At 38.7% G+C, this 27,999-nt stretch overlaps 4 protein-coding genes and 1 long non-coding RNA gene across 9 annotated transcripts; 2 read left to right on the top strand and 3 right to left on the bottom strand.

The window, feature by feature from the left end:
• On the bottom strand, positions 1-3,513 carry LOC110611225 (fructokinase-1). 2 transcript variants are annotated; one of them, XM_021751424.2, is made up of 5 exons: positions 2,936-3,513; positions 2,231-2,481; positions 1,807-2,095; positions 1,103-1,255; positions 1-757 (listed from the first exon to the last, which is right to left on the bottom strand). In XM_021751424.2, exons 1-5 carry the CDS (start codon positions 3,308-3,310, stop codon positions 374-376), a joined length of 1,452 nt encoding a protein of 483 aa, XP_021607116.1. In that variant the 5' UTR covers positions 3,311-3,513; the 3' UTR covers positions 1-373. The 2 variants fall into 2 exon arrangements, with proteins under 2 accessions (XP_021607116.1, XP_021607108.1); XM_021751416.2 differs by having other exon boundaries at positions 1,807-2,098; positions 2,936-3,511.
• Positions 3,514-4,364: 851 nt separating this feature from the next.
• On the bottom strand, positions 4,365-8,954 carry LOC110611238 (iron-sulfur protein NUBPL). Its single transcript, XM_021751433.2, has 8 exons — positions 8,775-8,954; positions 8,573-8,696; positions 8,257-8,379; positions 7,621-7,718; positions 7,249-7,375; positions 5,762-5,847; positions 5,118-5,243; positions 4,365-4,868 (listed from the first exon to the last, which is right to left on the bottom strand). The coding sequence occupies exons 1-8, from the start codon at positions 8,799-8,801 to the stop codon at positions 4,698-4,700; spliced, it is 882 nt and encodes a 293-aa protein (XP_021607125.1). The 5' UTR covers positions 8,802-8,954; the 3' UTR covers positions 4,365-4,697.
• Positions 8,955-9,091: 137 nt separating this feature from the next.
• LOC110611214 (probable myosin-binding protein 4) lies at positions 9,092-14,323 on the top strand. 3 transcript variants are annotated; one of them, XM_021751406.2, is made up of 4 exons: positions 9,092-9,327; positions 10,378-11,736; positions 11,820-13,655; positions 13,979-14,323. In XM_021751406.2, exons 2-3 carry the CDS (start codon positions 10,509-10,511, stop codon positions 13,310-13,312), a joined length of 2,721 nt encoding a protein of 906 aa, XP_021607098.1. In that variant the 5' UTR covers positions 9,092-9,327; positions 10,378-10,508; the 3' UTR covers positions 13,313-13,655; positions 13,979-14,323. The 3 variants fall into 3 exon arrangements, with proteins under 3 accessions (XP_021607098.1, XP_043816751.1, XP_021607088.1); XM_043960816.1 differs by having other exon boundaries at positions 9,099-9,327; positions 11,817-13,655; positions 13,984-14,323; XM_021751396.2 differs by having other exon boundaries at positions 9,099-9,327; positions 11,817-13,655.
• A 2,050-nt stretch (positions 14,324-16,373) lies between these two features.
• Positions 16,374-18,514, top strand: LOC122724979. Its single transcript, XM_043961373.1, has 4 exons — positions 16,374-16,596; positions 17,156-17,286; positions 17,428-18,120; positions 18,200-18,514. Exons 1-4 carry the CDS (start codon positions 16,374-16,376, stop codon positions 18,512-18,514), a joined length of 1,362 nt encoding a protein of 453 aa, XP_043817308.1.
• Positions 18,515-24,705: 6,191 nt separating this feature from the next.
• On the bottom strand, positions 24,706-26,777 carry LOC110621532. Of its 2 annotated transcripts, XR_006352280.1 has the most exons (4): positions 26,447-26,777; positions 26,251-26,337; positions 25,038-25,110; positions 24,706-24,772 (listed from the first exon to the last, which is right to left on the bottom strand). It is a non-coding gene; the product is annotated as an uncharacterized LOC110621532 (long non-coding RNA). The 2 variants fall into 2 exon arrangements; XR_002488986.2 differs by lacking the exon at positions 24,706-24,772 and having other exon boundaries at positions 24,915-25,110; positions 26,447-26,772.
• Between the last annotated feature and the right edge of the window lie 1,222 nt (positions 26,778-27,999).

Genomic DNA, 27,999 nt, shown 5'->3' with positions numbered 1-27,999 from the left:
TTATATCAAAAGAATATGGGCATCTATAATTTCCGAATAGTGGAAAAGAAAAATGATACATCTTTACATGGGCATATGAATGTAGAAAATTTGCCTGCATAATCCCTATTAGGAAAGGGAAAAGGTGCTCATTAGGGTATCAAATCACCATTGCTGAACAAATATTGAAAAATATGCTCAGTAAGAGAACGAGCTTGCTGACGCTAATTCTTCACCACAACAAAACTTTGCTCAGTATCCCATCCTTTTTCAATAAAACATGAGTTAAACATGTGCAAATTGCCTTAATTGATGGCAGCACATCTGCCCCTAAAATTAGGCACCAAAACCATGATAAAATTCTATGATAAATTCCTATTTTCCATCATAGGTATCAAGAAGCCACTTTTCCCTCCAAGGGTGCAGACTCGAGCTTAGGCAGCAAGTCAGAGACCACCTTCTGTAAGGCAATGCGATTCAGGTGATTGTTGCTTCCATTGATTACCATTTTTGAAAGAAATGTAATTTCCTGACTATCCAAATTCTTTACAAGTTCGTTCCAAAATTCATCATCCTCATTGAGGTTTGATGCTCTAATGAGTTCTATTACTTTCTCCAAGGTTGCTACATTGCGCCCAGCTCCACAACCCATGGCAGTTGCAGCACCCACTGCATTTGCAATTGCTAATGTATTTACCAAGGGCAAATTATGTATGAACCCATATGCAATAGCGGCTACAAAACTATCTCCACACCCAACAGTGTCAATGACATCCACCTGAGCATATGACAGAATACCAATTAACTTCTATTTTCACTCTCCATTATATAATGCAGGAGCACGAAATTAGATTGACAGAACGTAAAGGAAGGCGCTCTTTGCATTTATAGAAAAGCTAACTGGAAGTTCTATGCATATAACAGGTTAAGATATAAGACCCATATAACAGCAGGCAATGCTCCTGTAATTACATTTTTTTTCAAGTTTTGTAATTAAATTAAACACGAAGAAAACATTTCAAAAAGAACATATTCACAAACACACTATAACAAAAAATTGACTCATACATGATACAAATTTTTGCTTCAAACAAGTCAAAGGAAAATTATAGAAACATTATACCTTGAATGCAGGTGCACAAGAAATACTTGACACGGTGACAAGAATCGAACCCTTAGAACCCATCTTCACAATCACCCATTTCGTACGTATGCCACTCATAAGCAACTTTTGCCCAGCTAACAGTGGGTCTTCTATGCCAGTTAATGACTCGGCCTGGGAGATTATTAATAAGAATGAAGAATAAGCTAAGTCAGATCACCAGCAAGTAACCACTGGTTAATGTAAAATTTTTGCAGACAGGAGCACTTTTAAAGTAGTAAAGGGAGAGTTAAATGAAATGATAATATAATATAATAAAACAGAATGAAATGCAACTTTAGTTAATTTACTACCACATTGGTGGTGTGTAGTTGTTCAGGCACGCTTCTGTTCTAGGCTAACAAAGAGCCAGAAATCAGTGTTCCATTTCACCTGCACCTCCCGTGGACAGTACAATGTTGCAGCACTGATACAACAGTCATGAACAACAATGCTATGTTGAAAGTAGAGCAAATTCATTTTTTTCCTCTACAAATCTCAAATGCGAAAAACAAAACACTGAAACACATAACATCAACAACAAAAGCTAATTGTTTGTTTTGCACTACAATATCCTAATTTTGGGGTTGTTTTCAATAACTAGTTCTGATATGAGATTGAATGATGAAATTTTGGAAGGAAACCTAAGTTAATGTTAAATATTCAAAGAAAAGTCTAGCACAAACCTCATCAGATGTTAGAAGAAGAACATCACTCATCTTCAAGAAATGGTGAAGTGCTTTTTGTTCTTCAGGTGTTCCAGTAGAAAGGCTCCTTCCACGTGGCCCAGGATCAAAGAAAACAGAGGTTCCAACTTCAACAGCATAATCTAGAGCAGAGACCATCAAACTGGGGGAGAGCTCATCAAAGCCATAACCATTGCAGAATAGGACCTTTGATTGTTTAATAGCCGTCTTTACTTCTGTTGATAATTTGCTGACCCAGCTAAATGCTGGCTCATCACTAAAATCTGCTCTACTGAAAAACAAAATATGCACAAAACTTATAATTCTACACGATAGACCATGCTAAATCAATAATACATAAAAACGATGTGATGGGGCACAAGCTATTCTGCACAGGCTGGGAAAAATAGACCGAGTAATTTACCTACAAAAGCCATGCCTTTGCAAAGGGTCCACAAGAACCCAGCATAAAAGCGTCTCGTATGAGATACTCGAACTGTCGGTGACATCAATATCTTCACTCATCCCAACCACACTAATCTTCTCATCACGAAGCACATCTAGGAGGAAATTTCCATAAATTTCATTGCCCACGTGTCCAATTGTGGCACAAGAGAGTCCCAGTCTGGAAGCTGCTATGGCCACATTGCAGTTACCACCAGCTTCCCAGTATTGCTAAAACATATAATCAACCGAACAAATTAATAGCTGATATACATTGTTAGAACACTAAAAATTTTATGAAATACAATCATTGTATTTCATTTGATTATTTTTTCTGATCTCTAAACGGATTGCTTTTCCTACAATGTTTACATCTAGTAATCAGATAAATGTCTCCACATCAAACAAGACAATAACCATGCAGAGGGTGATCGTGGATAGAATATGAATATCATCCAGAAACCTTGGTTATTGTACCATGCATATCTCAATTGTTCTTAATATGCTGATATGACCATAAAATTTTTCATTTTCCTCTGCGTTCTGCGTTGTAAAGATATCCGGATAAAAATTAATGTCGGTTACATTATTTAGTTTACAAAAACATCGCTGAAAGAGAAGAAGATATTAGGGGAAACGATCAAACAGATAGAAGTTTAACACGGAGAAGCAAAAAAGAGCAAACCTTATCAGGTGGGGAAGCAGATAACTGTTCCATATAAGCTTTGCGAGCCTCCGGCAAACGAGGGGGCAATTCGGGAACACTAAGAACAATATCGACACAGAGATTACCTAGGGTGGCAACATCGATGTTTTTGAGTCCAAGGCTGCGCAATTTCCAATTGTGAAGGACGCCGTTTGGGGAGGAGAGAGAGGTAGAATAGTGACAGGGCAAAGAAAGTTGGATTCCGGCGCAGGCGAAGGGGGAATGAGGCCGGTTGGGGGACGAAATCGGGAGAATTAGTCTAGGGTTTGAAGGGAAGATGGAAAGCAAAGAGTGAGCATGAGAAGGGAAAGAATGAAGGAAAGGGGAATGGAGGGATATGGTGAATTGATGCATCCAGAGGATGTGGAGGTGAAGAGAGTGTTGAAGGAAGGAAATGAAATTGAGGAAGAATATGAAATACAAGAATTTAAATGAATAGTATTATATTATAATGATTCTTTCCTTCTCAGTCAACTTGACGTTGCAACTTTCAATGTTCCTCTCTTTTCTTTCCTTTTTTTCACTTCACTTTTTCTCGGAATCCTTTTTCTTCCTTCTCCTCAACTTCTTCTCTTATATATATATATAATATTCTCCCTTCATTTTTCTTTTATTTCCTTTACATGGGTGGATAATGTCATTTTTCCCTTTTATTTTTTTGGTTTAAAAGGAATATTTTCTGTAAATGTAAATATCCGTTTAGCCCGAATACATTGGGAAATGAAGGGCAAGCCACCAGTGTTTGGGATATAGATTCTTGCAATTTGAACAGAGGACAATGAATTGGAAATTTAAAAAAAAAAAAGAAAAAGAAAACTCTAATTGAGAATCCACGGCTATTAGTATTAGCTCGCATTGACCAATAGCATTAGCAATCCTGTAAAACATTTAAAAGATAAATCATCCACTTGGCAGACAACAACGCCAGATTCCAGTTCTCTTTCTCCCAAGAAGAATATGTACTCATATTCAGTATTTTAGTAGAAAGCTGAAAAAGAAATAGTGCAATTTCTTCTGTTGAAATGAACTCGACACCACATAATCAAAATCTTTGCTAACGCAAATGAACATTGAATTTGGGGGTCATGCGTTTAAGCAGTTAAGAGCTCACAGCAGCACATGTTCACCCCAAATGTAAAATGAATATAAGCATTAAACTCTTATCTCATTCTCATTCAGCTTGCATTGTTGACAGAATGGAGCCTACAAAATACAGAGGCTTTCCTTTTCTTCAATGTGTAAGCCTACAAGGATATTGCCAATTTGCAATTGAGATGCAACTTTTTGTCAAACAAAAGGATTTCTCCCATAACTCATCGCAATCTAGTTTTCAGTAATTAATGTTCCCAATATTAACTACATATTCTGCAACAGAGATATAACCACACTGAAAAAGCAGAGAGAGAGAGAGAGAAAGAGAGAGAGAGCAATTATATGCCACATTGTGGCTAAATATTTGAAATGATTACAACAAATGGTCTAATATTTGATTAACAAACTCATCCTTGGGTAGGCAAAAAAATTACATCCTTAGTTGACAATTTGCAATCGGTCTAGGGCAAAATGGTCAAAGTTGCTTCCTAATGAGTGTACTTCCAATCTAATCAGGCCTAGAATACATTAATTTCTTCTTCATACAGTGAAAAGACAAATGAATCAAATTGGCATTCATAACAGACCATTCTGGTATACAGTTCCATCTTACCCTCTTGAAGGCAACCACTAACCAAGCAGCACAATTTCATAGATTAATCTCCGGCTGTAGAGTTTGTTCCTTTGCCAATTCATGGAGTCCCTTAACAAGATTTTGTGCCACATCACCATACGCCTTGGAGACTACAGAATCAGGTGATGATATTGTTATTGGGACACCTTCATCGCCACCTTTCCTGATCTCCACTTCTAATGGAATCTGAAATAAGAAACACATTAATGTTGAATCATGCTAGACTAACCTAATCATATTACACTCCGACACTTCAATCGCATTGCATTCAATAGTTTATGCAGGCAACTTGAGTTTGGAAGGCACCTAACTGAAGATGCATCTTGCAACAAGAAGAATAACAAAAAAAAAAACACAAAAAGAAAAAGAGTTCCTAGCGTCCCATGAATTCTTCACCACAATTAGGATTTAAGCTGTTCAAAATATTTTGCGTACCTCACCAATAAAATTATAACCCATTGAAGCAGCTGTCTTTCGGGTTCCTCCTTCCCCAAAAATGAAAGAAGGTTCACCACAGTGTGGACACTTGAAGCAGCTCATGTTCTCTATAAATCCCAAAATCTGCAAAGCAATCACAAAGTACCAATAGAACCAAAAATGCTAATGACAGCTTCCATTTCATTTCAAGTGAAGGAGCCCAAAACTTGAAATAAAAATTTAAACCATTTCCATGACTAGTAGGAGAGCCAAGCATAAGATAAGGGGCTAACATTTTTTTCCTGTCAGTTTCTAGTAATCTTACTAGGATGTGGAAATCAAATGTAAATAAATGCATGACAAGAAACATCCATACACCTGTACATGCCCACATGTCTAAACATGCATGTCAATAACTTAGTTCAACAAGTCATGCCTTCTGACAAGTGACAGTGAGGACTTAAACCCCTACCCTTTATGATATATATACCAGCAAGCTTATAAAATGATAATTCATAACCGTAATTAGCGGGATAATATAACCAAGAATAATATATTGCCAATCAAGCATTCATCAGTCATCCAGCATAATCTTCCTGATTCAAGCCAAGTTACTTGAGGAAATTGAAATCTTTCAGAATTTGGAAACATAATCAGCATACAGGAACTTGAACTTTAGAGAACATTTTAGCTCCTCTACGAGCGTCTATTAATGCAACATCTTGTGGAGTTGAGACAATAAGAGCACCTGCCAGCAAATCAACAATAATTAGTTACAAACTTAAATTTATTCAGCTAAGTTACTCATAGGCAATATAATTAGAAAAAAGAAATCTTCCCTCTGGTTTCTTTTTTCTCCTTTTTGGCTAATATGCCCCCAATGGGTAGGGCATTGGGTAAAATATGGGGAAAAAGAGGAAAGAAAAAAACATTTGTTATCTTTATGATATGTGAAATTATTATATTAAAAAAATGGGCTATTGCCTATTGGACAAAAAAATTAAAACGTTTACGGTTATTCACATTTATATCCAACACTTTAAATCTTGGATGGTTTCAATTTGTCACAATTATAACTAAGAGGACTAATCGAATTTAGAAAAGTTAATGATAAATTACAATATAATCTGTAAAGTTCTATTTGACTAATAAAATAGTCTTTGAATACATATTTTTATTACAACAATGTCATTTTTTGTTAATCCCATTATTTACCCCTATTTCTATTTTTATATAATATCATAGATTATTAATAAAAATTTAAAATATGGAAAAAAAACTTTACAATTTAAAACATATAATATTTCATTTTATTTAGATTATTATTAATAGAAAGTAAAATTTTCCAAATATAAAAAATATACACATAAATTGTAATACTGTGTATAAGCATCTAGTGAAATATTTTAATATATAATTTACATATGATGTTTTATATAATATGAATTTATTTATAATATATTTAATATTACATATGATAAATATAAGATATATTTAATTTCAATATAAAATTAAATTAAAAGATTATAAGTTTTATTAATAATATAAAACTTTAAGAACTACATCGTAATTTGTCATTAACTTTTCCAAATTCAATTTAGTTCTCTTGACTATAATTATGGCAAATTGAAAAGGTTTCACTTTATTATTCAAGATTTAAAGTGTTGAATATAAATGTGAATTACCCTAAACGTTTAGATTTTTTTGTCCAATACCCCTAAAAAAATTAACAAGAGTTGCTCTAAAGTATGTGCCCCCTAAAATCAAAATAAAAAGCCCCAAAACAGATTGGAATTTATTTCCTGCAGCCTTAAGTGTCAGAACAAGCTTAGTGCACCATCCAGGAAATCATCAAAAAGGAGGCCAAGAACAAAATGTAAGTGCAGAAATGTAAAGTGTCAATAGACACAAACTTAGCAACATAAATTCAGATAGAAGGCTAGTACTAACAGCACAACATCAACTTCATAATCCAATTGGTAAAATGATACTCACATATTCATTAATGAAATAGTATCTTTAGGCACCAACCAACCCCCAAATTCTTTGTCAACTAAAGATTGTATAGAAGCAATCTCAAGTTTGTAATGTCTTTAACAAAATGTCATGTCATGCATGATGGAGAACAAATATTCAGAATTTCAGACACCTGATAACTGAAGATTTTGACTCATAGTTAGCTGAGCATCACCGGTACCAGGGGGCATATCCACCACAAGTATGTCAAGATTTCCCCAGTCAACTCCCCTCAGCATTTTCTCAAGAGCACTCATCACCTTTGAAAAGAAAAAGGTTAACTGAACTTCTCAAATACAGCAATAGAATAATTATTCAAGAGCAGGGTACTATGATATTACTTGAGTAACTATCTAGAGATCTCTATTTTCGTCATGGTCACTGTTAACACTGTATTTTGCAAACCACTACTTAAGAGTTCTAAAATAATTATAATTTATTATGTTAATGTAAATCATTGTAATAGTCTGGAAAAATGTTCTAACATAGATGCAAAAGCACTTACCATGGGACCTCTCCACACAATAGGGGCGTCCTTCTCCACAAGAAATCCCATTGACATACACTTAACTCCATAGTTTTCAATTGGTATCATCTTTGTATCTGCAGCAGAGTGGACGAAAAATAGTAAGTGATTTGTTATTCAAGAAGGCATAATCTTGGTAAATAGAGTATCTTTACAATAAAAGGGTATGGTTGTATATCAGATCAAGTTCCTTCTCAACGTTAAATTCAAAAGGCAAAAAACTTTCACTGAGTGGGGAGCTGCTAGAAGAAAAAGAAATTGCAGCAATACAAATCCATTCTCCAATGTCTGCATCTGCTATGTAGGTAGGTTGATATATATGAAGAAAGGGAGAGAAAGGGAAAGAAAGATGAGGAGGAGGAGGAAGGGGAGAGATGAGGAAGAGTGAATCAAATTAGTATGATTATGTGTAAATGTAAGCCAATGGTGACAGTTAAATACTGAAGCATAAAATCCTCCAAAGTTAGAAAATAATTTAAAAAATAGCTGAACCAATTCTCTACTATCTTAAGCTATTGCAGTAACAATGAATGGATTTAACTCATGAATATAGATTCAGAAATATCATATTCAACAACTTATCTTTCAAAGCACTTCAGAGAATCGAATTATTACCTTGAGTGACATCTGGCTTTTTGCTAATCTTCATCATCGTTGGAACAGATGGCCCATAAACATCCGCATCGAGCAAACCCACTTTCAGATGGCACTTGTTAGCAAGGGCAACCGCCAAATTAACTGCAAAATCAACCAGTATGTATAAATAACACAAATCATTAGTAATAAGAACGGGGAAACGGCAGGTGCCTTTTTGATGTTCTACACAAGGACGAAACAATTTGATATAAAAGAAATTGAAATCTTGTAAATTTTTTCAACCCTAAAAGACAACGACCAAAACCCACTATCAAGAAAAGAAGTTAAAAACTACCAGCAGTTGTGGACTTGCCGACGCCGCCTTTACCAGAAGCAACAGCAACAACATCCTTAACCCCTTCAAGCCGCAGCTTTGATCTACTAAATGATGCTGCATAGGTTCTAAGACCTCCAAGCCTCTACGATATAAGCTCACCTCATCATCATCATATGAATCGCGAAAAATATTATAATATTCAAATCCAAAAGAGCCTTACAGTTAAAGGTCGAAAGAAGCCCTTCATGAATCTATCCAGCAGTACAAATGGCGAAGAACCCTAAGATTGAAAATTTCCTTTTCAGACAAAATCCAAGATCAGTGTGCTACTTCTATAATCTATACTAAATGTGAATTGGGAAAAAGGAGTACTAGTTTTGCTGAAAGAATGAATCCAGAAGAGGGGAGGGAAAGGCGAAGAAAACGAAGGGGAAATGCTCGGCTACTGAAACATAGAAATCATCTAGGCCCATGGGCCATAGGCTTTTTTGGGCTTTCCTCATGATTGAAAATTTTGACAGCCAAACAGATTCAGAGACAGTTAATTCCAACGGTCAATCCCTTTCTAAGTCAAGGATGTCCTTGTAATTTCCATCATGTTTTTCCTTCCTCTTTTTTCCTTTTTTTTTCCTTTTTATCTTTTTCCCTCACATTCTTCTTTCCCGCAATAATTTCTAACAATTTTCATCAACCTTTATCTGCATAACCTCCAATTATCGTTGTCATCTTCTTCTTCTTCTTCTTCTTTAAATCCATCGTTATTCGCCAACCAGGTAAACTTCTTCTCTGCCCTTCTTTTTTTGTTTCCTTGCACATTATTGAAATCCATTCTTTTTGTTTCCTTTTTATATGAATCTTTAAGGTGATGGAAACGTACATTACGCTTGATACTCACCCTTTTATATTTAATCCATATTTCATGGTTTTAGCGGTTATTGATTTCTCCATATTTGTGGTTTTTAACCTGGAAAAGCTGCGATCTTGAATGTAATGCAACTGTTCCTAATTATTAAATATACAAGCACATGGGTTTTTGTTTTTCTTTTCCCTGGACCACATAGCATCTTAAAACTGAAAATATGGGTTTGCTTTCTCTAAATCAAATGTTTTGATTGTGCATTAATTTATTCTTATGCATTAGTTGCTGCTGGCTTTAAGCTGTCGGGTTAGATGACAGCTTTCTGATCTTAATTAGAATTGTTGTTGCTAGTTTCTTTGTTTTCTTTTTTTTTTTTTTTGTTAATTTATTAGATTATTATATTGCGCAATTATGTAGGTGCCTTTTTGTTTGGTTCGCATTCAGAGTTTCGCTTTTCTCAAATTTGGTGTATTTGAGCATTTGACACTAACTACCCTTGTTTATGAGGACATCTTTCCTTTATGATCTTTGGAAGTTTACAGTTTTCATTTGGATTTTAGTTAAAGAGGAGAGGGAAAAGCAAAGAAATGAGTTTTCTCAATGAATCTATGGTGATAACGTTGAGAATCCCACATTGGAAACATATAAAAATATAAAGGTGAATATAAGGGATTGAGTTGTGATATCAAATTGGCTGGTTATTTTGATATATAAAACCACTCAATCATTTATATAAATCCATATAAAATGAATTAATGTTTAATATGCTCAGCACTCTCTCCAAATTTAACAGATGACTTTGTTGGCTTTGTTTCAAATCATATATGGGTGGAGTCCCTACCTTTCAAGAGCCTGCTGAAGAGTATTTGTTGGAAAGTATTACTGTAGATTTGTGGGAATGTATTTGTTCTCTTTAAAAAAATACTGGCTGTTCCAATATTTATTGATCTTTTTCTTGTATCAGGAGGCTGCTGTTGCTTAAGTAATTCAAGATGGGAACCTCAACTTTGCACTTGGATGATTGGCATATGTATTTTATTGACCAAATAAAACTTCACTTTATTCACCCAGCTCAGAATCTCTTGCGATTCTAAAATGATTATGGTGGAAATGGCTGAAAATGGTACTTCATTTGTCAAAGTACAGAAGATTTTGCAATTTACGACTGTTCTAAAGTTTGCAGCCTGTGAATTGTTTCTGAATTTTTTGCTGCTTATTGATGCTGTATTCTCATATCTGCTAACAAAATTTGCACGTCATTGCAAACTGCAAGTACCTTGCATTTTGTGTTCCAGGCTTGATCACTTATTGGGCAATGAAAAACCAGGATTTTATCGCAATCTACTGTGCAGCAACCATAGATCAGAAATATCATCCTTGTTTTCTTGTAGTATTCATGGCAAGCTTGCAGATGGGCATGGCATGTGTGAGGAATGTCTCTTGTCATTTATCATGAATACCAAATCAAACCCAGAAATGCACAGGCTATTGATGGGTAACTTTGGGTATGATCTCAGTGCTTATGGTTGCTATAGTTCATTTCTGAACAGGGAATTTGTTACTGGTTCTGTGGGTGTGCGGTTGTGCTCGTGTTGCAATAAGCCTTGGAGATCAAGACCAAATGCTGACAAACTACTTGTGCTAAAATCGCCACAGAGTGGGATGACAATGCCTACTATTCCTTTGCCACGGCGTTTGACTCACCGTGAGGGCTTAAAGAAAATGAGAGAGAGGTTTCCTGGGTCAGAAACGTCCTGCAATCTTAAGAAAACTGTTTTTGATCCATCGTCTCATGTAGGATATGCAGAGCTAAAATTTGCTTCTGATTCTGAGTCAGAATTCCCATTTTCAGATGATGATGAGGGTAGTAATATTGTGCCTGAAATAAAGGAGCCTAAGGAAGAATCTAAAATTCGACATGCTTCAGAAATTTTACCTAAAAGACTGAAAAACTGTATGCCCCTAGATAAGCTGAACTACACTTCCTATAAACCACAGATGCAGCCTGATGTCGGAAAGCTGCAGGATTTGAAATTTTTTCAGCCTGATTCTGACATAGATGGTGGCTTTGATGTGCTTAAACGGCGGCAAGCTCTTCGGAGAAACTATCCTTCTGCACCTGAGCTTATTTCACTAGACAATTTTCCTTCTTTGTCCAATGGGATGGAAGCCCCTGTTGCAGTGCCAACAGAGAAGTGTGAGCTCAAGTTTCCTCTCTCAGAAAATTCCGTTCCTCATAGACTACCTGAGCTCATGTCTGTAGTTAATGCTTCCTCATCATTCAATGTTGTTGAACATTCTTTTGAAGCATCACAATTGAAGTGTGAGTCTCCCTCTCATTTTTACATGCCTGTTTTATATGTATGTGCAACTTATATCTCATCGTTGAATTCTTTCTAGCAGCAGCTGGCACGGGAACAAACAATGTTATAAGTATTTCCATAAACAAGCATGGGGAAATTTTGAAGTCAGTAGCTGCAACAGGAGGAGGAGGTGTTAAAAATGATCAGGTTCTTAATGAAGTCTCTTGTATGAATCCACCTTATGTGAATCAGAGTGATGTGTGGAAGTCTACTCTCAGTATTGAGGAAAAAGAAGCATCTGGTTTTGCAGCAAAAAGACCCCCTCTGGAAGAACTTGAAATAGTTAATGATGACAAGAAGTTGTTGTCCATAGAAAATATTTCTGCTCAAGGGGTTGGCTTACATTCAGACAAGATACTCCCCAGCTTTCAGGGTCATGATGATGAATTGCAGACAAATGAAGCTTCTAACTCTGACGTAGTTCAGATGCTTCGGGACACAGTACCAGTAGAGAAAACTGAATCTTCTGATGTGGAATTTCTTGATGGAAGTACTGTCAGTGAGATTGAAGGTGAAAATACTGTTGATCGACTAAAGCGGCAAATTGAGTATGACAAAAGATGCATAAATGCTTTGTATAAGGAATTAGATGAAGAAAGAAGTGCTGCAGCAATTGCAGCAAATCAGGCAATGGCCATGATTACAAGGTTGCAGGAAGAAAAGGCAGCAGTCCATATGGAGGCCTTGCAGTACTTGAGAATGATGGAAGAACAAGCAGAGCATGATGTAGAAGCACTAGAAAGGGCTAATGATCTCTTGGCTGAAAAGGAGAAAGATATTCAAGATTTGGAAGCAGATATAGAGTTTCTCAGGTTAAATTTCCTAGATGAGCCAGTGGAGACTATAGCAGAGGGAACCTGTGATCTGAAGGGAGGAATTTCAACTTCACATAGTACTAGCATAAGCTATGCAAAATATGATGTCAACTTCCAGAATTGCCTAAATGACCAGGAAAATTCTATTGATGTCAGGTCTTCTTTAGCAGAATTTGAAGATGAGAAATTATGCATTTCACAATGTTTGAAGGATTTGGAGATGAAATGTTTCCAATTTTCTCAGCAAGAGGCTTCGGCGTGCTTGTCGGATAGTCACTCTGAAGAAACCATAGAGAAAGGAGTTAACAAGGGTGAGTCTCTCGAAAAGAGGGAGACTCAAATAAATGGTGAGACGAAAGAGAATAGTTCATCACTGCAAAAGGATATAGCTGTGTCTAATGGAACCTTTCCTGCCCATGGACAGTCTAATGTTAAAGATGATACAGATAAAATTGCTGGGAATGAAGGGAATCGTTCTCCTTCCAGTGGACAAAAATCCTCCAAGAAGTGTAGAGAAATTGATTTGTTCACACTTGAAAATGAAATCTCCGACCTCAATGAAAGGCTGGAAGCACTTGAGAGTGATTGGAACCTACTTGAGCATACGTTTAACTCTCTTCAAACTGGAAAAGAGGGACTAAATTATGTCAAGGAAATAGCTCATCAGCTACAAGAATTGCGAAAAACTATGACAAGGAGCAGACGCCAACTCGCTCCTTGAGAGTTTGAGAATACATCTATTATTGAGTTTAGCATGCTGACTAGGAAAATTAGTTAGTCTGACATCTGCACTTCTAGAAATGAAACAATTCCCTTTGTGCATTTCAAACTGTTGTAATGTCCTGTCCTTTTCACTTTGAACATAATCCCGTAGAACAGCCAGTTTCATGGCAAAAGCGAATTTGTGTGCTTGTGCGAGAGAGCCAGTTTTCTTATTTTTATCTCTTTTTTCCCACTCAGCCTCCTCAGTCTTCAAGTAAGCCAGAAGATCCTTTAGGAGATCAAGTTAACTGACAAGAAAAGCTGCCAACGGTAACGCCATTTTTTGGCGTGGAAATTGAACTGTAAGTCTTTAACATTAGGGAAAAGTAGAAAAAAAAATACAACGTGATTTCGTTGATTTTTCATTATGGGGTTTGTGTTTTATGTCATGGTTTGCAGTACGAGTCTAGAAATTACCATTGTTTGTGAATGAATTGATACCATGAGATACTACTTTGAAATAAAATATAACTACAAACCACCGAGTAAAAACAATGAAACCTTAGAGAATATTTTGTACATTTCCCTTAACATTATCCTTTGCAGAGCTCACAGCCACACACCCACATATCATCATATTCTAGCAATCCACATTATTGAAATTGTTCAATGTCTTAATCTGCAGGACAGAAAAAGATGTTGCAGTGATGGTTTCCATTTCCACATTACTGATATGATTTGGTGAACGGCTCTTATTGATTGTTATGTTTGCTGTGTTAAAAATTCAAAGAATGTGAATAGATTACAGGTTAAACAGTGCTAACGCCTGGATTTGTAGGATGTGATTTACGTAGACTTAGTAATTGTAGAAGGGAATGGTGAATATGTCTGGTAAACAATCTTGAGGAACTTCTTTTATACCCTGGATTGGTTATTTTTCCTTTTTTTTAATTTATTTTATTTAGTTTCTTGTAATTGAGCTATATTGTGGCTCAACATTTTAGCCAGTAATATTATTATTTAATTTATGTAGTTTGAGGATTTTTTTTTTATTTTAAAAAATATACTAAAATATTTAGAGCATTTTAAAAAATATATTAATTAATTTTTTAATTAATTTTAATTATTAATTATTAATAAAAAAATTTAAAATTCACTCAGTTCAAATATCTAATTAATATATTCTTTAAAAAATTGAATGTTTCCATATATTTTTTTAAAATCGAGATATCAATAACTAATAATTTTCTTCATATTATATTAATTAAATAATAAATATAATAATTAAAATTAATTAATAATTCTTTTAAAACATATAAAAATATTTTAATTTATTTTTAAAATTAAAAAATTAATTAATATTTTTATCAGATGATAGCTATTAAATATTATTTTTTCTAATATATATCATTATAGCTGATACTCTGAAATCCAAAAAAATTAGGGTTTACAATGATTAAGTAAGATTGGTCTGAGAGGAGGGTGCTCCTCTCCTTTTATTCTTTTCTTTTGTCTACTAGAAACGTCCAACGGTCTTGCTGCTACTGGGCCACTTGTCTCTGTCATACGGATACGTACGTATAAAAGCGTTAGACGTCTGCTCCATGCTGAACGACCATTTAATTTTCCCCCTGGCACGCTTGTAAACAGATCTATTAGGTGAATGGGCCGGTTATCCCCTCTCCTGTTAGGCCTCATGATCGATCTGGGGGTGAAGAGACTGAGGTCCAAGGGAGGCCTGATTTCAAGGCCGAATGGTATGGGCCGGCCCATTTAAGAGGTTTCATGAACCTTGGACTAAGGCTGTCATTACGGGCCCGGCCTTCTATCGGAGTGGTGAAATCCAGCGGTTATCAATTGCCCATTTACCTTCTTATCAGTTATTACATGAATGATGATGGGGTAAATATCGAGAACCCATTTTGACCGCGTGGCCCAAGGAGTGTCCCCCTTAAAACGTCTCTTCTTCTCTTTACTGTTTCAAAATTCGAATTTTCTTAGCCTTCACAGAACTCTTATTCTTCTCTATTCTCTACGCGTTCCGCTTGCTCTGTCCTTCTTGAAACAGCCGGGCCCGAACTGGCCCAAATAACTTTTGGACCCACTTTCTACTTGGCCCAAAATGGTTAACCCAAGTTATTTAGTAGTTTCGTACTAGCTATTATATACAAATTCAATTTCTCATTCTCTGCTGATGTGGGACAGATTTGCGCCGCAAATCCGCCAAGCTAGCAGCTCAAGCTGCTGACCGTTACACTCGGTCCCGCTAAATTTTGCGACGTCCTCGTCGCAACTGAATCCATTACAATTACTAACCAGGACCGGACCCTTGGGTATTGTGGTTCGCTAGTACCTCGGGTGGCTCCACCTCGTCTCTCACGGGTAGCCCTTTCCTCACAGGCCCACTAGCTCCGCACAATTTTTCTGACAAAGAGTGGCGCTGATACCAATTGAAACAGCCGGGCCCGAACTGGCCCAAATAACTTTTGGACCCACTTTCTACTTGGCCCAAAATGGTTAACCCAAGTTATTTAGTAGTTTCGTGCTAGCTATTATATACAAATTCAATTTCTCATTCTCTGCCGATGTGGGACAGATTTGCGCCTCAAATCCGCCAAGCTAGCAGCTCAAGCTGCTGACCGTTACACTCGGTCCCGCTAAATTTTGCGACGTCCTCGTCGCAACTGAATCCATTACAATTACTAACCAGGACCGGACTCTTGGGTATTGTGGTTCGCTAGTACCTCGGGTGGCTCCACCTCGTCTCTCACGGGTAGCCCTTTCCTCGCAGGCCCACTAGCTCCGCACACTTTTTCTGACCCAGAGTGGCTCTGATACCAATTGAAACAGCCGGGCCTGAACTGGCCCAAATAACTTTTGGACCCACTTTCTACTTGGCCCAAAATGGTTAACCCAAGTTATTTAGTAGTTTCGTGCTAGCTATTATATACAAATTCAATTTCTCATTCTCTGCCGATGTGGGACAGATTTGCGCCGCAAATCCGCCAAGCTAGCAGCTCAAGCTGCTGACCGTTACACTTCTGCCCCCATCGTTTTCGAGGTACGCTTTTCACTTCACCATGGATAGCCAGAAGCTTCCTGATGTCATTAATCAAGAGTCTAGTATTACTCCATCCACCCTAAAAAATTTCTTTTCTCGGAAGTATCTGGATACCCCTCTTTTCCATATCCGGGCTCTCTTTCGGAATGAGAGGATCGTCCTTCCCGATCCTCCTCCCTCTGGTCTAATTGACCCTCAGAGAGACCGCAGTTTGGTCTTCTTTGTCAAACAACGAGAGTATGGTTTGACCTTTCCCTTCTCCCCTTTTTTCATTGAGGTCTTCCGGTATTTCGGGATAACCCCTCAGATGCTGGCTCCTAATTCCATTCTATTCATGTGTTCATTCGAGTCTATTTGCCTGAGCTGGGGGTTCACGCCCACAACGCGTCTGTTTGTTACCTTTTTTCGGCTAGTTAAGGCGAGTAAGGGCTTTTACTATTTTGGCTCTCGCGGAGGGCTGTCCATATTTTCAGGTCACAATGACTCAATAAAAGGCTGGGTAGAGGGGTTCGCAGTGGTAGAGCTGAAAAAGGACTCCGGGTTGTCTTGGGAGGTGGAGCTCTCCTGGGAGGATGTCCCTCTAGGCTGCAACGATCTGCTCCAGCTAAGCCTTTCTGAACAAGTCGGGTACCTTCGACTGACTTCTGTTGAGAAGAAGTATGATGTCGAAAAATGCATGTTTGTGTCTAGTCTTCAAGACTGCAGGGATGCGGGTGTTTCACTTTGTTTAATTGCTTTGTTTCTCTCTTCTTGGTTTTCCTTGAATGCTTTTTTAACTTGTTTGGTTTTGGGTCTCTGCAGCTTCTCAAGTACCTATGGACAAGAATAAGCCTCCCAAGAATTTTACTCTGTCTCGAGAGAGCATGAAAGCCGCCCTGGACACTTTCCGAGCTGGGCGGTCCATGTCTGAAGCTACTCAGGAGGTGGCCCAGGTCATTTTCTCCAGGTCGGCGGGCTGATTTGTTGCCCCAGCTCCAGTTCCATCTCGAGCTCCTAAGCCGAGCTCCAGGGGTGTTAAGGCCTCCAAGCCTTCCAGCCGCAGCAGGTCTAGCTCTCTTCTTTGATCTTCCCAGGCCTCCGGATCCCAACAGGCCTCTATTGTGAGAACGGAGGCTGTGCCCAAGGAGATTGATAAGCCAGTTGAGGACTTGAGGCTTGCGAGGGCGGATGCTACTCCATCTTTTAGGGATGCCCCTGAGGAGAGGTTCGAGGTCTTTCCAACAGAAAGGGGGCTCCCGAGGGTGAGATGGAGGTCGTCCCGACTGGTGAGGGTGTCCAAGAAGCTGGTGCCGAGGTCGCACCTGTCAATAAGGGAATCCCTAAGGAGAGGGCTAAGTCCGGGTCAGTTGATGCTATTTCTCACCGGAAGAAGACCTCGGCTGCCAGCGAGGTTGTTGCTAAGGAGGCCGCTGACAAGCGAGCTCTTCCTTCTGATGCTCCTACTTCGGCTCCTGCCCCCAAGAAGTCTCGGGCTTCTAAACAGCCAGGCCCAGCCTCCTCTTGAGAAAGAAAAAACTCCCGTGGTGCCCTTGCTTTCTTCCCCTGACAATGAGATTTTGAACGCAGAAGATATTACCCATCAATCTCCGGTGAGCGTTGTTGCAGAGGTACTACGGGAGCGTATGTTTGGCGGGGTCACTGAGGCTTCGGACCCTCATTTGCTTGCTGTCACTAGTCTTTTGGCCAGCTCTACTCGAGAGCAAGTAGCGTTTCGGTCCCAGACTCGAGGGGAGCTCGGGGACATAATCAGGGAAATGCTCCTCATGGTAAGTTGTCTTCTTTGATTTTGGGTTTTCATTTAATTTCCATTATCCTCTATTCTTAACAGTTTTCTCTTCTCGCTAGGTGATGGGCCTCTTTATGGAGGTTGACGCCCGTGACCAGTCTCTCCGGGATACGGTGGACCGCCAGATTGAGGAGGCGCGACACGAGGAGAACCTTATCACGATCAGTGATGCCCGGGGCCATCTTGCCGCGACCCAAGAGCATCTGAAGATCTTACAGGGGGAACTCTCTTATACCCAAGATGCTCTCAGGAGGGTTGATGAGAGGGCAGCTACGACAGAGGTCCGTCGTGACGAAGTCTTAGAGCAGCTGTCCTCTTTGGAGGAAGCCCGACGGGAGAGGGATGAGGCTGTGGGCCAAAGAGATGAGGTCTGACATCAGTATGAGGTGCTGAAAACGAATTATGAGGGGCCTCAGGTCTGCTGCGATGCCGTGATGGCTCAAAGGGATGAAGCCCTGGCTCGAATAGTCGTTCTCGAGCAAGAGCTGAGCAAGCGTGCTGATAATCTTAAAGACCTGACTTTGGCAGCAGAGGAGTCAAAGTTTCAGAATCAACAACTCTGTCAAGAAGTCGAGGCTTTGAAAAAGAGGTGTTCAGCCCTGCTTGAGGACGCCAAGCTCGCTGAAGATAAGGTCCAATTGGCATGTGAGGAGCGCCTGCAAGAATATAAGGGGTCTGTTGAGTTAAGGGCAGAGATCGATCAGACCTGCCAGAGGTGTTGATAGAGCCAAATTTAGACCCATTTTCCATATTGATATTTATGTTAATTTACACATTTTCTGCCTAATTTTGTGGTTTTGATCTTATTTTGCAGAAAATGGAGTAAAATGGTAATTTGGCAAAAACGGCCTTAAATCTGCCCAAAAGAGAGCAAAACTACACAAGCATGGTTTGCCCAACTTATTTGCCCAAACCAAAGTAAAGCTGAAATAAAGAGGAAAAGTGATAACTGACTGACCAGACTGTTTGCCCAAGACTGTTTATGCAAACAGTGGAGCAAGGCAGAAACAAGGACTAGGCACGCAAACAGCAGTCACGACAGACAGTCTATTTGCCCAAACAACATCGGGCAAACAGCACCAGCAACCAGAAAACCAGCAAATCTTCCAAACTTGGGGACCAAGTCAACACGAGTCTTTTTACACTCCAATCACGTGGGACAGCTCAGCAACACATAATTCCACCTCAGCACTCTCTCCTACATATTTGGGAAGCTAAAAATAAAAAAGACAAAAATGCCCTCCAAGAGTCCAAGTCCAAATAGGAAAAGGAGTCTCAACTCAACAAAGAAACCCTAGGGCAGCCACTCCAGCCTATAAAAGGACCAGCAAACCAGCAGAAGAAACATCTTTGGATCATCACTCATCCACGGCAGAAGCTGTACTAGCAGCCGCACCACACCAGCAGGCTGATTGGCCCTTTTTCTCCTTTTTATTTTCTTTTCTTTTCTTTTATATTAGTTTCAGCCATGAGTGGCTGAAACCCTTTTTCTAGTTGAAGAATAAGGTGAAACTTTAGTTGTTTATGGATTGGGAGACCTGAACCTATATGTCCTTCTTTTATTTATTAATATTTATACAATTTCATACTTAAAGTCATTGTTGCTTTGTTATTTTAGATCAATAGGGCCCATTGAATCTTGATTGCAAGGTAATAATTTGTTAGTTTGGATAGTTTTTAGTCCGTAATTGCTGAAATTATTCAAACACAAGAATACTTGGTGTAAAAACTAAGAAAATTGCATAATCTAGCGATATCACCATGCGTTTGGGTAGCTAGAATTAGGTCTCTCTATCTCTTAATGCAATTGACAGTTGTTTGTTGCCTAAGGCCCAAGGACGTTCCTTGACAACTTGTTAATTAGTTGTAACGATCCGAAAATCGGACTGCCATCGGCGCTAGGATTCAGGTCAACTTAAGGTCGCCGAAACTCGTAGCAAGCCTGCTATACTCCCTGTGTACCTGTAAAATCCCATACATGATCATACATTTTCTGTGAAAATCAAAACTTTTCTCTGAACCAAGGCTCAACCTGTGCATGCACGATCTCTATACTAATCAATCAAAACTGTGCAAGATTTGATGAAAACATGAAGCATACCCAAGGAAAGCATGGTCTCACCTCTGTTTGTGAAAGGAAAAGCAAATCTTATCCTTTAACCGACTGAGGGCCTTTTATAGGTGGCTGGCCAGACCACCTTCGGCAGCCTAACGTGATCCCGAATGCCATGCATGTTCGGCGGCCGAACCTTGCATTTCTTCCTTGGCTCATTTCTTTCAAAAACTCATTTCCTTTATACTTTAAAACTCAACACTTTAGAAAAACATAAATCTTACCCTTCTAGAGGATTCCGACATCCTGGATGCCACTAGAAGGTAGAATTCCGATGCCGGATTCTAGCCGGGTATTACATTAGTGATTAATTAGAGGACGTTCCCTAATTGATCTATGCTTAAGGAGGGATTTGGTTGGTGAGAAGCGTCTTCCACCTCCATAACTAATTTATTGAATCAAATAAAAGAATCTTTATGTCAATGATCAATCCCAACAATTAAAGTGGACCCAAATCTTCAACTAGGCTTTTCTCTTTATTGATTTCTCTTTACTTTACTTGCTTGCTTTCAAATCTAGTTTAACTCAACAATCTCAAAACCCCCCCCCCTTTTTATTTTATTGTTTATTTACTTGGTCTTGACAAGGAAAATAAGTAAGTATCAATTCTCTGTGGATTCGATCCTTTTGCCACTATCTACAGTTGTAAAATTGTTGATAATCAAAAAGGTTATTTTTGACCGGCTTCGACAACCGCGAGTCAGGTGTTTACTGGAATATAAGGGCTCCTCGGAGCTGAAAGCAAAGATAGAGGAGGCTTGTGAGGCACGGCTTGCGGAATTTAAAGCTTCTGATAGCCTGAAACACGAGATATGGAATAGGGGTTTTCGCATGTTTTCCTCTGGGTTCAATCGAGGCTTGAAAGAAGCCAGGGATGCCCCCTCCACTCCACTAGCTCAACTCCGAGCCCCTGAAGTGGACTCTGATGGTGAGGAGGTGTGTTATGGGGAGGATGACAACCCCCTGCCTAAAGAAGCTTCTCACACCGCAACTGGACCTCTTGAAGGGGATGGGGATGAAGAAGAGAGTGGCGAGTCTCAAGAGGGCGATGCCAGGCCTCAGGGGGAGGATGCCGAGTCCCAGGAAGAAGGCATCGAACCTCGAGGAGGGGAGATGGTGCCCTTCGTGGGTACCAGGGGTTCAGAGCAGGAGGGTACTGGGCTCCCCCAGGATAGTGGTGTAGGTAACAATGTAAATGATGATGTAATTAGCAATGTAAGTCCTCTACGGACAATCTTTCCTCCTATAATCTTAGATGATTAGACAAAGTTGTAACTTACTTTTCTTTTGCTTAATGAGATCCGGCTTTTATTTGTATTTATACTTGAATTATTTTTGCTCTTGTCTGTTTTTCTGGTTTTACTGAGCTGCTTAATCTATTAAAGGCCTAATCTATTTCTCCTATCTATAAGCTTTTTCGGGTTTGATTTATCTTAAGGATAAAAGCTTTTAAGCCATATGTTCACTCAGTAATTTTTCAAAGAATTCAGCTATACTAGGCTGACCAGCCCTGTTGTCAATCTTTTCACCCTTGAGTTAATTCGGGCTAGAATTCTAGTAATTGACTAAACTTCTAACTTGTGAGTTTTTCTAATCTTGCGAAGGCATTCCTGTTTTTTATTTCGTTGATTCATCAGTAACGCAAGCTCGGGTGCATAATTTTCGTATAATCAAAGTAGGTTAGGTCATGTACCTTCTTAGAATGATGAGCTTGTCTTCTTGGATTTGTTTTCTGTCCTGTGTTGAGTGGAATTGAGGTTTTGGCATTGCTCGTCTGTTCATGCCTTCGATTTCTTCTTGCTCTTTGGGTTAGAGGAAACTTGTAACTTCTATTTTGCCATTTGGCTTTCCCGAGTTCAGCTCTTCCCTCGCTTGGTTTCTCCGAGCTCAGATCTGTGTATTTTAGTTCGGGGTTTAGCCCTTTCAGGCCTGCTTTGTTCCTTTCCGATTTTTAGACTTGCTTGAAGTTTTGATTCCTTTTCGCCTTGCCACCGCTTCAAGGCCCTTTGGCCTTGCTCGGATTCAGGTTTTTTACTGGTTTTGGGGTGTCGGGGTCATTTTGGAGCCCTGTCACCTACCTCACTGAGGTCTTGAATAAGATTCAGGCACTTTTTGCCTTACTGTCGCTTCATCATCTCAGCCGATTTTGCGGTGCCGGGGTCATTTTGGAGCTCGGTCACCTACCTCATTGAGGTCTTGAACAAGATTCAGGCACTTTTGGCCTTACTGTCGCTTTATCATCTCAGCCGATTTTGCGGTGCCGGGGTCATTTTGGAGCCCAGTCACCTACCTCACTGAGGTCTTGAACAAGATTCAGGCACTTTTGGCCTTATTGTCTCTTCATCATCTCAGCCGATTTTGCGGTGCCGGGGTCATTTTGGAGCCCGGTCACCTACCTCACTGAGGTCTTGAACAAGATTCAGGTACTTTTGGTCTTACTGTCGCTTCATCATCTCAGCCGGTTTTGAGGTGTCGGGGTCATTTTAGAGCCCGGTCACCTACCTCACTGAGGTCTTGAACAAGATTCAAGTACTTTTAGCCTTACTGTCGCTTCATCATCTCAACCGGTTTTGCGGTGCCGGGGTTGTAATATCCGGCTAGACCCCAGCATCGAAATTTCTATTTTCTGGTGGAATCTCGAATGTCGGAAACCTCTAGAAGGGTAAAATCATATTTTTATAAAATGTTTTTGCATGTTTTATGCTTTGAATGAAGAAAGAAATTGAGTTTTTGAAAGAAAAGTGCCTTGGAAGGAGATCCAGGTTCGGCTGTCGAACCCCATGTTCGGTCGCCGAACATGGTGAAGTTTAGGAAGCACCTTTGGCCCTCGAAGGTGGTCTGGCCAGCCACCTGTAAAAGGCCCCATGTCAGAAAATGGGCGAGTTTTCTTCTCCATTTTCGGGCAAAGGTGAGTCCAAACCCTTCCATGGTTAGTTTTGATGTTTTCCTTCAAATCGTTCATGTTTTTTTATGAGTTTTAACTTGGCTTTGAAGATTTTTGAGCAAAGATCGAAGTTGTGAAGCTTGGAGACCTCCGGAACTCGTTTTTCCCAAATCTCCAAGTTGGGTCCCTCCTTCTCTCGATCTTCAAGAGGTAAGCGCTGATCCTCACCTTCTTTGATGTTTTGAGTAAGTTTTGAGAGGTTTTAAGGGGGTTTTATGCATGATTAGAGTAGTTGTTAAAGGCTAGGGTTTATGTGAGTTAAATGATGAAATGTATGTTTATTGTATGCTATGTGTTGATGTGGTTGGGGTATAGACTAGTTTTATGCCCCTAAATGCTTAAGAATGTGTTTATGCATGTTTTTGCATGGTTTGGTTTGAGTTTGGAGGGTTTGGGAGGCAAATGTGCATGAGAGGCTTGAGTTCTCCCATTCTGGAAGAACTCAGGTTCAACTGCCGAAGCCATGTTCGGCCGCCGAACCTGCCTGGGGAGGCAGTTTTGGCTGCCGAACCCTGCCCCCGAAAGTTTGGACTTTCGGCTCTGGAGGGGAGTTTCGACCGCCGAACCTGCCGCCGAAGGTGAGTGACTTTCGGCTCTGGAAGCACTTTCAACTGCTGAAGGTGCCGCCGAAGGTGCATGACTTTCTGCTCTGGAGAGACTTTCGACCACCGAACCTGCCGCCGAAAGTGCCCTGTTCAGCCTTCCTTTGCATGTTTTCTATGAATGTTTTATGATGTTTTAGGGGGTTTTTGGGGAGATGTTTAGAGTTATGTTAGTGTATGTTTGGTCCCTCATTTGAGTCCACTTGTGTAGGTTCGGACCCGAGGAACCGAGGACCCCAGCAGTGAGATAGCTGCTTCAGAGTCTGTTCAGAGTCAGCCTGAGGTGAATAGAATGGATCTTTATGTTTCAAAGTAAATAAATTTTGAGCATGTTCATGCATCATGAATGCCATGTTATATACTAGGTTGTTTGCATTAGAATTCACGAATATGATGCATTGCATTAATTATTGTTGATGTGGATGGTTATTGGATGATCCATTAGTCCTTGATATGATATGATATGGTATGGTACGGAAGTCCAGGTCGAGGTCCATTCTATGCCCCTGGCACAGAGTAAGAGAAAGACCAGGTCGAGGCCCATTCTACGCCCCTGGCACATTGGAATGTTATGTTATGTTAAGGGAAAGACCAGAGGCCCATTCTACGCCCTGGCACTGTTGGATTAGGTAGAGGGCTATTGGTGACAAGTCCATCCTTAATGTGATTTGTTTGTGATGTGATGCATTTCATGAAAGCATAGATTTTAATATATTGTTTTATTATTCTGCACTGGGCTCTAGTAGCTCACCCATTTCCCTTAACCCCCAGGTTTGCAGGTTCGGGATAGACCAGGAAGTCAGCAAGTGTAACACCCCCTACCCGATTATTTAATTAATCGAGTCGGAGACATTACATTTGTAACAATTCTCTTATCTTTCCTTTACTTTGTATCATGAACATCATGACTTCTTCTTTTTTTTTTTCCTGAAAATCCGGCAGAGTTTCCCCTAAAATATGGACTTAATTTCACCTGTGAAAAGTAATGTCACACTTCTATCAATATCAACCTTAACCCCCAAACTTCTTTCAACATCAAAACAGTTTCAATTTCGATCAAACGCTTCATAACATTTCATTAATCTCAACACAGAAACTTATACTAATCATCCACATTTACACCAAAATTAAAATATTTAACTATATCTGTTTCAAACCATATTCAACTTTATCTCTAAAACCTTATGTACATACCATATTTCCAAAATCAAGTTCATATAAAAATTTACAAAATATACCCCAATATAGATGATGATGTAACTCTGGCTGGGTTGATGCAGATCTTGATCTACTGCTCTTTGAATCTACAACCTGCGCGAGGAAAAATAAATTCCTACGCGCTAAGCAAATTGCTTAGTGGTGCTCAACTTTTTTTTTTATATAAATAAAAATTTAAATCAAAATTCATGTAATAACAGTAATTCAAACAAACAAACAACAAATAACTATACAACAAATAATTTGAAATAAGCTAAATCATATTATTATTTTACATCTATACATATTTTCATTTCACAATTTTTTCTTTTTCTTCATCATGTAAAAGGTTTTATTTTCTCTTAATACTTTTATTTATTTATTATTTTTATGTTGGCCCTTATAAATTTAAATGGGACTGTTAAGTCAGATAAGGAAACTGTAACTGTAGGGCACAAAGTGCCAAATAACTGTATGGCTCAAAAGCCGAGTCTATGACTGTAGGATATCTCATTGTATCCCAAAAATCCGTGTAACTGTAGTGCAGTACTGCAAGATCTGTATATGGCATGCCACACCCTTAAACTAACTCACAATTCCCACCAAACTTAATAGGGCCAGACTTTAAATAATTTATACATTTAAACATGAGCCAAAAATTTCAATATAGTGTGTAACTTTTAATTTTTTTAAACTATAATAATTTATCATATTACAACTCTGCCTTTAAACATTGTCATATCATGTAAATCTATTCATTTACTTCAACTATATAAATTACAAATTCATAATTTAATCCTTAATTAATTAACTATTATTCTTTTTATTATTATTATTTTTTTCTAATATAAATTTTTTTTTCCTATTTTTTTTTATCACAATATACCTTATTTCATTTTTCTTTTTCTTTAAATTTCTATTTTTATCTTCTATTTTAAACATCATATTTACACTATATCTAACTTTTCTTATCACTTTAATTTCTTTTTTTTTTATTGTCACTATATCCACCCACATTATTTTTCTATCAAAGAACATAGAGTCATTTCATTATATCCATAAATTAAATTTTAGTTAAATTACATATAAATTTTAGAATTTTCTATCTATTAAATCTATTATTTCTCAAACTTTTATTATACAAATATAATTAATCTATTATTCACTTGGTCTACTTCTACTAGGATAGTAAAATTTCAAATAAAACCTAATTAGCAAATTCTTGAATTGATTCAAATGGGGTTGAGCACAAACCTTAGAATTTCCAAAATATTCTACAAGCTTTACTTCTCTACTCTTCCTTTTCTTTCCCTTTGGAACTTCCACTTTTCCTTTCCACTTCTTTCTCATGAAAAAAAATAAACCAATAAATCACATTAATACACTATTTCTCATAAATATTCACATAAAATGATAAGAAATAACCCTACAACAAAAACCCCTAACATACCTTTCAAATTTCCAAACCCTTGGTTACTATTCACTCCCCTCTCACCCTTGAAATTTCTCTTTGATTTCCCTTCTTTTTTTCAAATTCTTCTTTGGAAAGGTGTTGGGAGAAGATGGGGAATTAATTGGAGGTGAAATTTTGAATCAATTTTGGTATAGAAGAGAAAAGATGAAGAATGGAAATTTTTTTTTGTGGTTCTCGGCAGATGAAGGAGGAGAAAATGGAGGAAAAGAAATGAGTTTCTCTCTCTCTTCTAGCCTTTTCTTCTTTCTTCTTTTCTCTTTCTTTTTTTTTTTTTTTTCTTTTTTTTTTCTTTTTCTTTTTTTTTTTTTTGGTTGTGCCACTTGGCTTTAAATTAAAATTTAATTTTTCTATCTCTCTTCTTTTTTTTTTTTTAGGATGTTACAGCAAGAGTAAAAGTTTATGTATGTAATAGTTAGTTGTGGACATGAAAAATAATGTAATGTAATGTAAGATATTGTACAGAATTGTATTGAGGATTAGTATTGTGCTTGACCCTAGAGTGTTTGGTTAATCCCTTTTGATACATAATCATTATGAAATGTTTTTATTAATGCGTTGAGATGTAAACCAAGCTTGATGTATGTAATATTGACCCAACTACAGCATTTGATGAGGGCTCTAGTATGAGAGTTTTTATGTATTCAGTTTAGTGCATGCACAGGTCGAGCTTAGTAGATGTAAAAGTTTAAAGTTTTTATGTAAATATTTGATCATGTATGGGATTTATCAGGTATGACAGGTTGTATGTTAGGCTTGCTACGGGTCCCGACGACCTTAAGTCGATCTGGATCCTAGCGCCGGTAGCGGTCCGATTTCGGGTCGTTACAGGGGTCATTTTGGAGCCCGGTCACCTACCTCACTAAGGTCTTGAACAAGATTCAGGCACTTTTGGCCTTACTATCACTTCATCATCTCAGCCGATTTTGCGGTGCCGGGGTCTTGAACAAGATTCAGGCACTTTTGGCCTTACTATCGCTTCATCATCTTAACTGGTTTTGCGGTGCTAAGGTCATTTTGGAGCCCGGTCACCTACCTCACTAAGGTCTTGAACAAGATTCAGGCACTTTTGGCCTTACTGTCGCTTCATCATCTCAGTCGGTTTTGCGATGCCGGGGTCATTTTGGAGCCCAATCACCTACGTCACTGAGGACTTGAACAAGATTCAAGCACTTTTGGCCTTACTATCGCTTCATCATCTCAGCCGGTTTTGCGATGCCGGGGTCATTTTGGAGCCCGGTCACCTACCTCACTAAGGTCTTGAACAAGATTCAGGCACTTTTGGCCTTACTGTCGCTTCATCATCTCAGCCGGTTTTGCGATGCCGGGGTCATTTTGGAGCCCGGTCACCTACCTCACTGAGGTCTTGAACAAAATTCAGGCACTTTTGGCCTTACTATAGCTTCATCATCTCAGCCGGTTTTGCGGTGCCGGGGTCATTTTGGAGCCCGGCCACCTATCTCACTGAGGTCTTGAACAAGATTCAGGCACTTTTGGCCTTACGGTCGCTTCATCATCTCAACCCGTTTTGC

The sequence above is a fragment of the Manihot esculenta genome, chromosome 1 (genome assembly GCF_001659605.2).
Source record: "Manihot esculenta cultivar AM560-2 chromosome 1, M.esculenta_v8, whole genome shotgun sequence".
NCBI lineage: Eukaryota > Viridiplantae > Streptophyta > Magnoliopsida > Malpighiales > Euphorbiaceae > Manihot > Manihot esculenta.
The sequence above is the reverse complement of the archived record's forward strand: the minus strand, read 5'-3'. Positions and strand labels throughout refer to the sequence as shown.

Coding starts and splice junctions, on each gene's coding strand:
- LOC110611238 (XM_021751433.2), bottom strand. CDS start 8,801: ATGAAGGGCTTCTTTCGACCTTTAACT. Junction 7,719..8,256: donor AAAGCCAGATGTCACTCAAG/GTAATAATTCGA, acceptor ACTCTGCTGCAG/ATACAAAGATGATACCAATT. Junction 4,869..5,117: donor GTTATAATTTTATTGGTGAG/GTACGCAAAATA, acceptor TTCTTATTTCAG/ATTCCATTAGAAGTGGAGAT.
- LOC122724979 (XM_043961373.1), top strand. CDS start 16,374: ATGGATAGCCAGAAGCTTCCTGATGTCATTAATCAAGAGTCTAGTATT. Junction 17,287..17,427: donor CTACTCAGGAGGTGGCCCAG/GTCATTTTCTCC, acceptor TGATCTTCCCAG/GCCTCCGGATCCCAACAGGC. Junction 18,121..18,199: donor TCAGGGAAATGCTCCTCATG/GTAAGTTGTCTT, acceptor TCTTCTCGCTAG/GTGATGGGCCTCTTTATGGA.
- LOC110611214 (XM_043960816.1), top strand. CDS start 10,509: ATGATTATGGTGGAAATGGCTGAAAATGGTACTTCATTTGTCAAAGTA. Junction 11,737..11,816: donor TGAAGCATCACAATTGAAGT/GTGAGTCTCCCT, acceptor TCTTTCTAGCAG/CAGCTGGCACGGGAACAAAC.
- LOC110611225 (XM_021751416.2), bottom strand. CDS start 3,310: ATGCATCAATTCACCATATCCCTCCATTCCCCTTTCCTTCATTCTTTC. Junction 2,482..2,935: donor CTGCTTCCCCACCTGATAAG/GTTTGCTCTTTT, acceptor TATATGTTTTAG/CAATACTGGGAAGCTGGTGG. Junction 2,099..2,230: donor CAAAGGCATGGCTTTTGTAG/GTAAATTACTCG, acceptor TTTGTTTTTCAG/TAGAGCAGATTTTAGTGATG.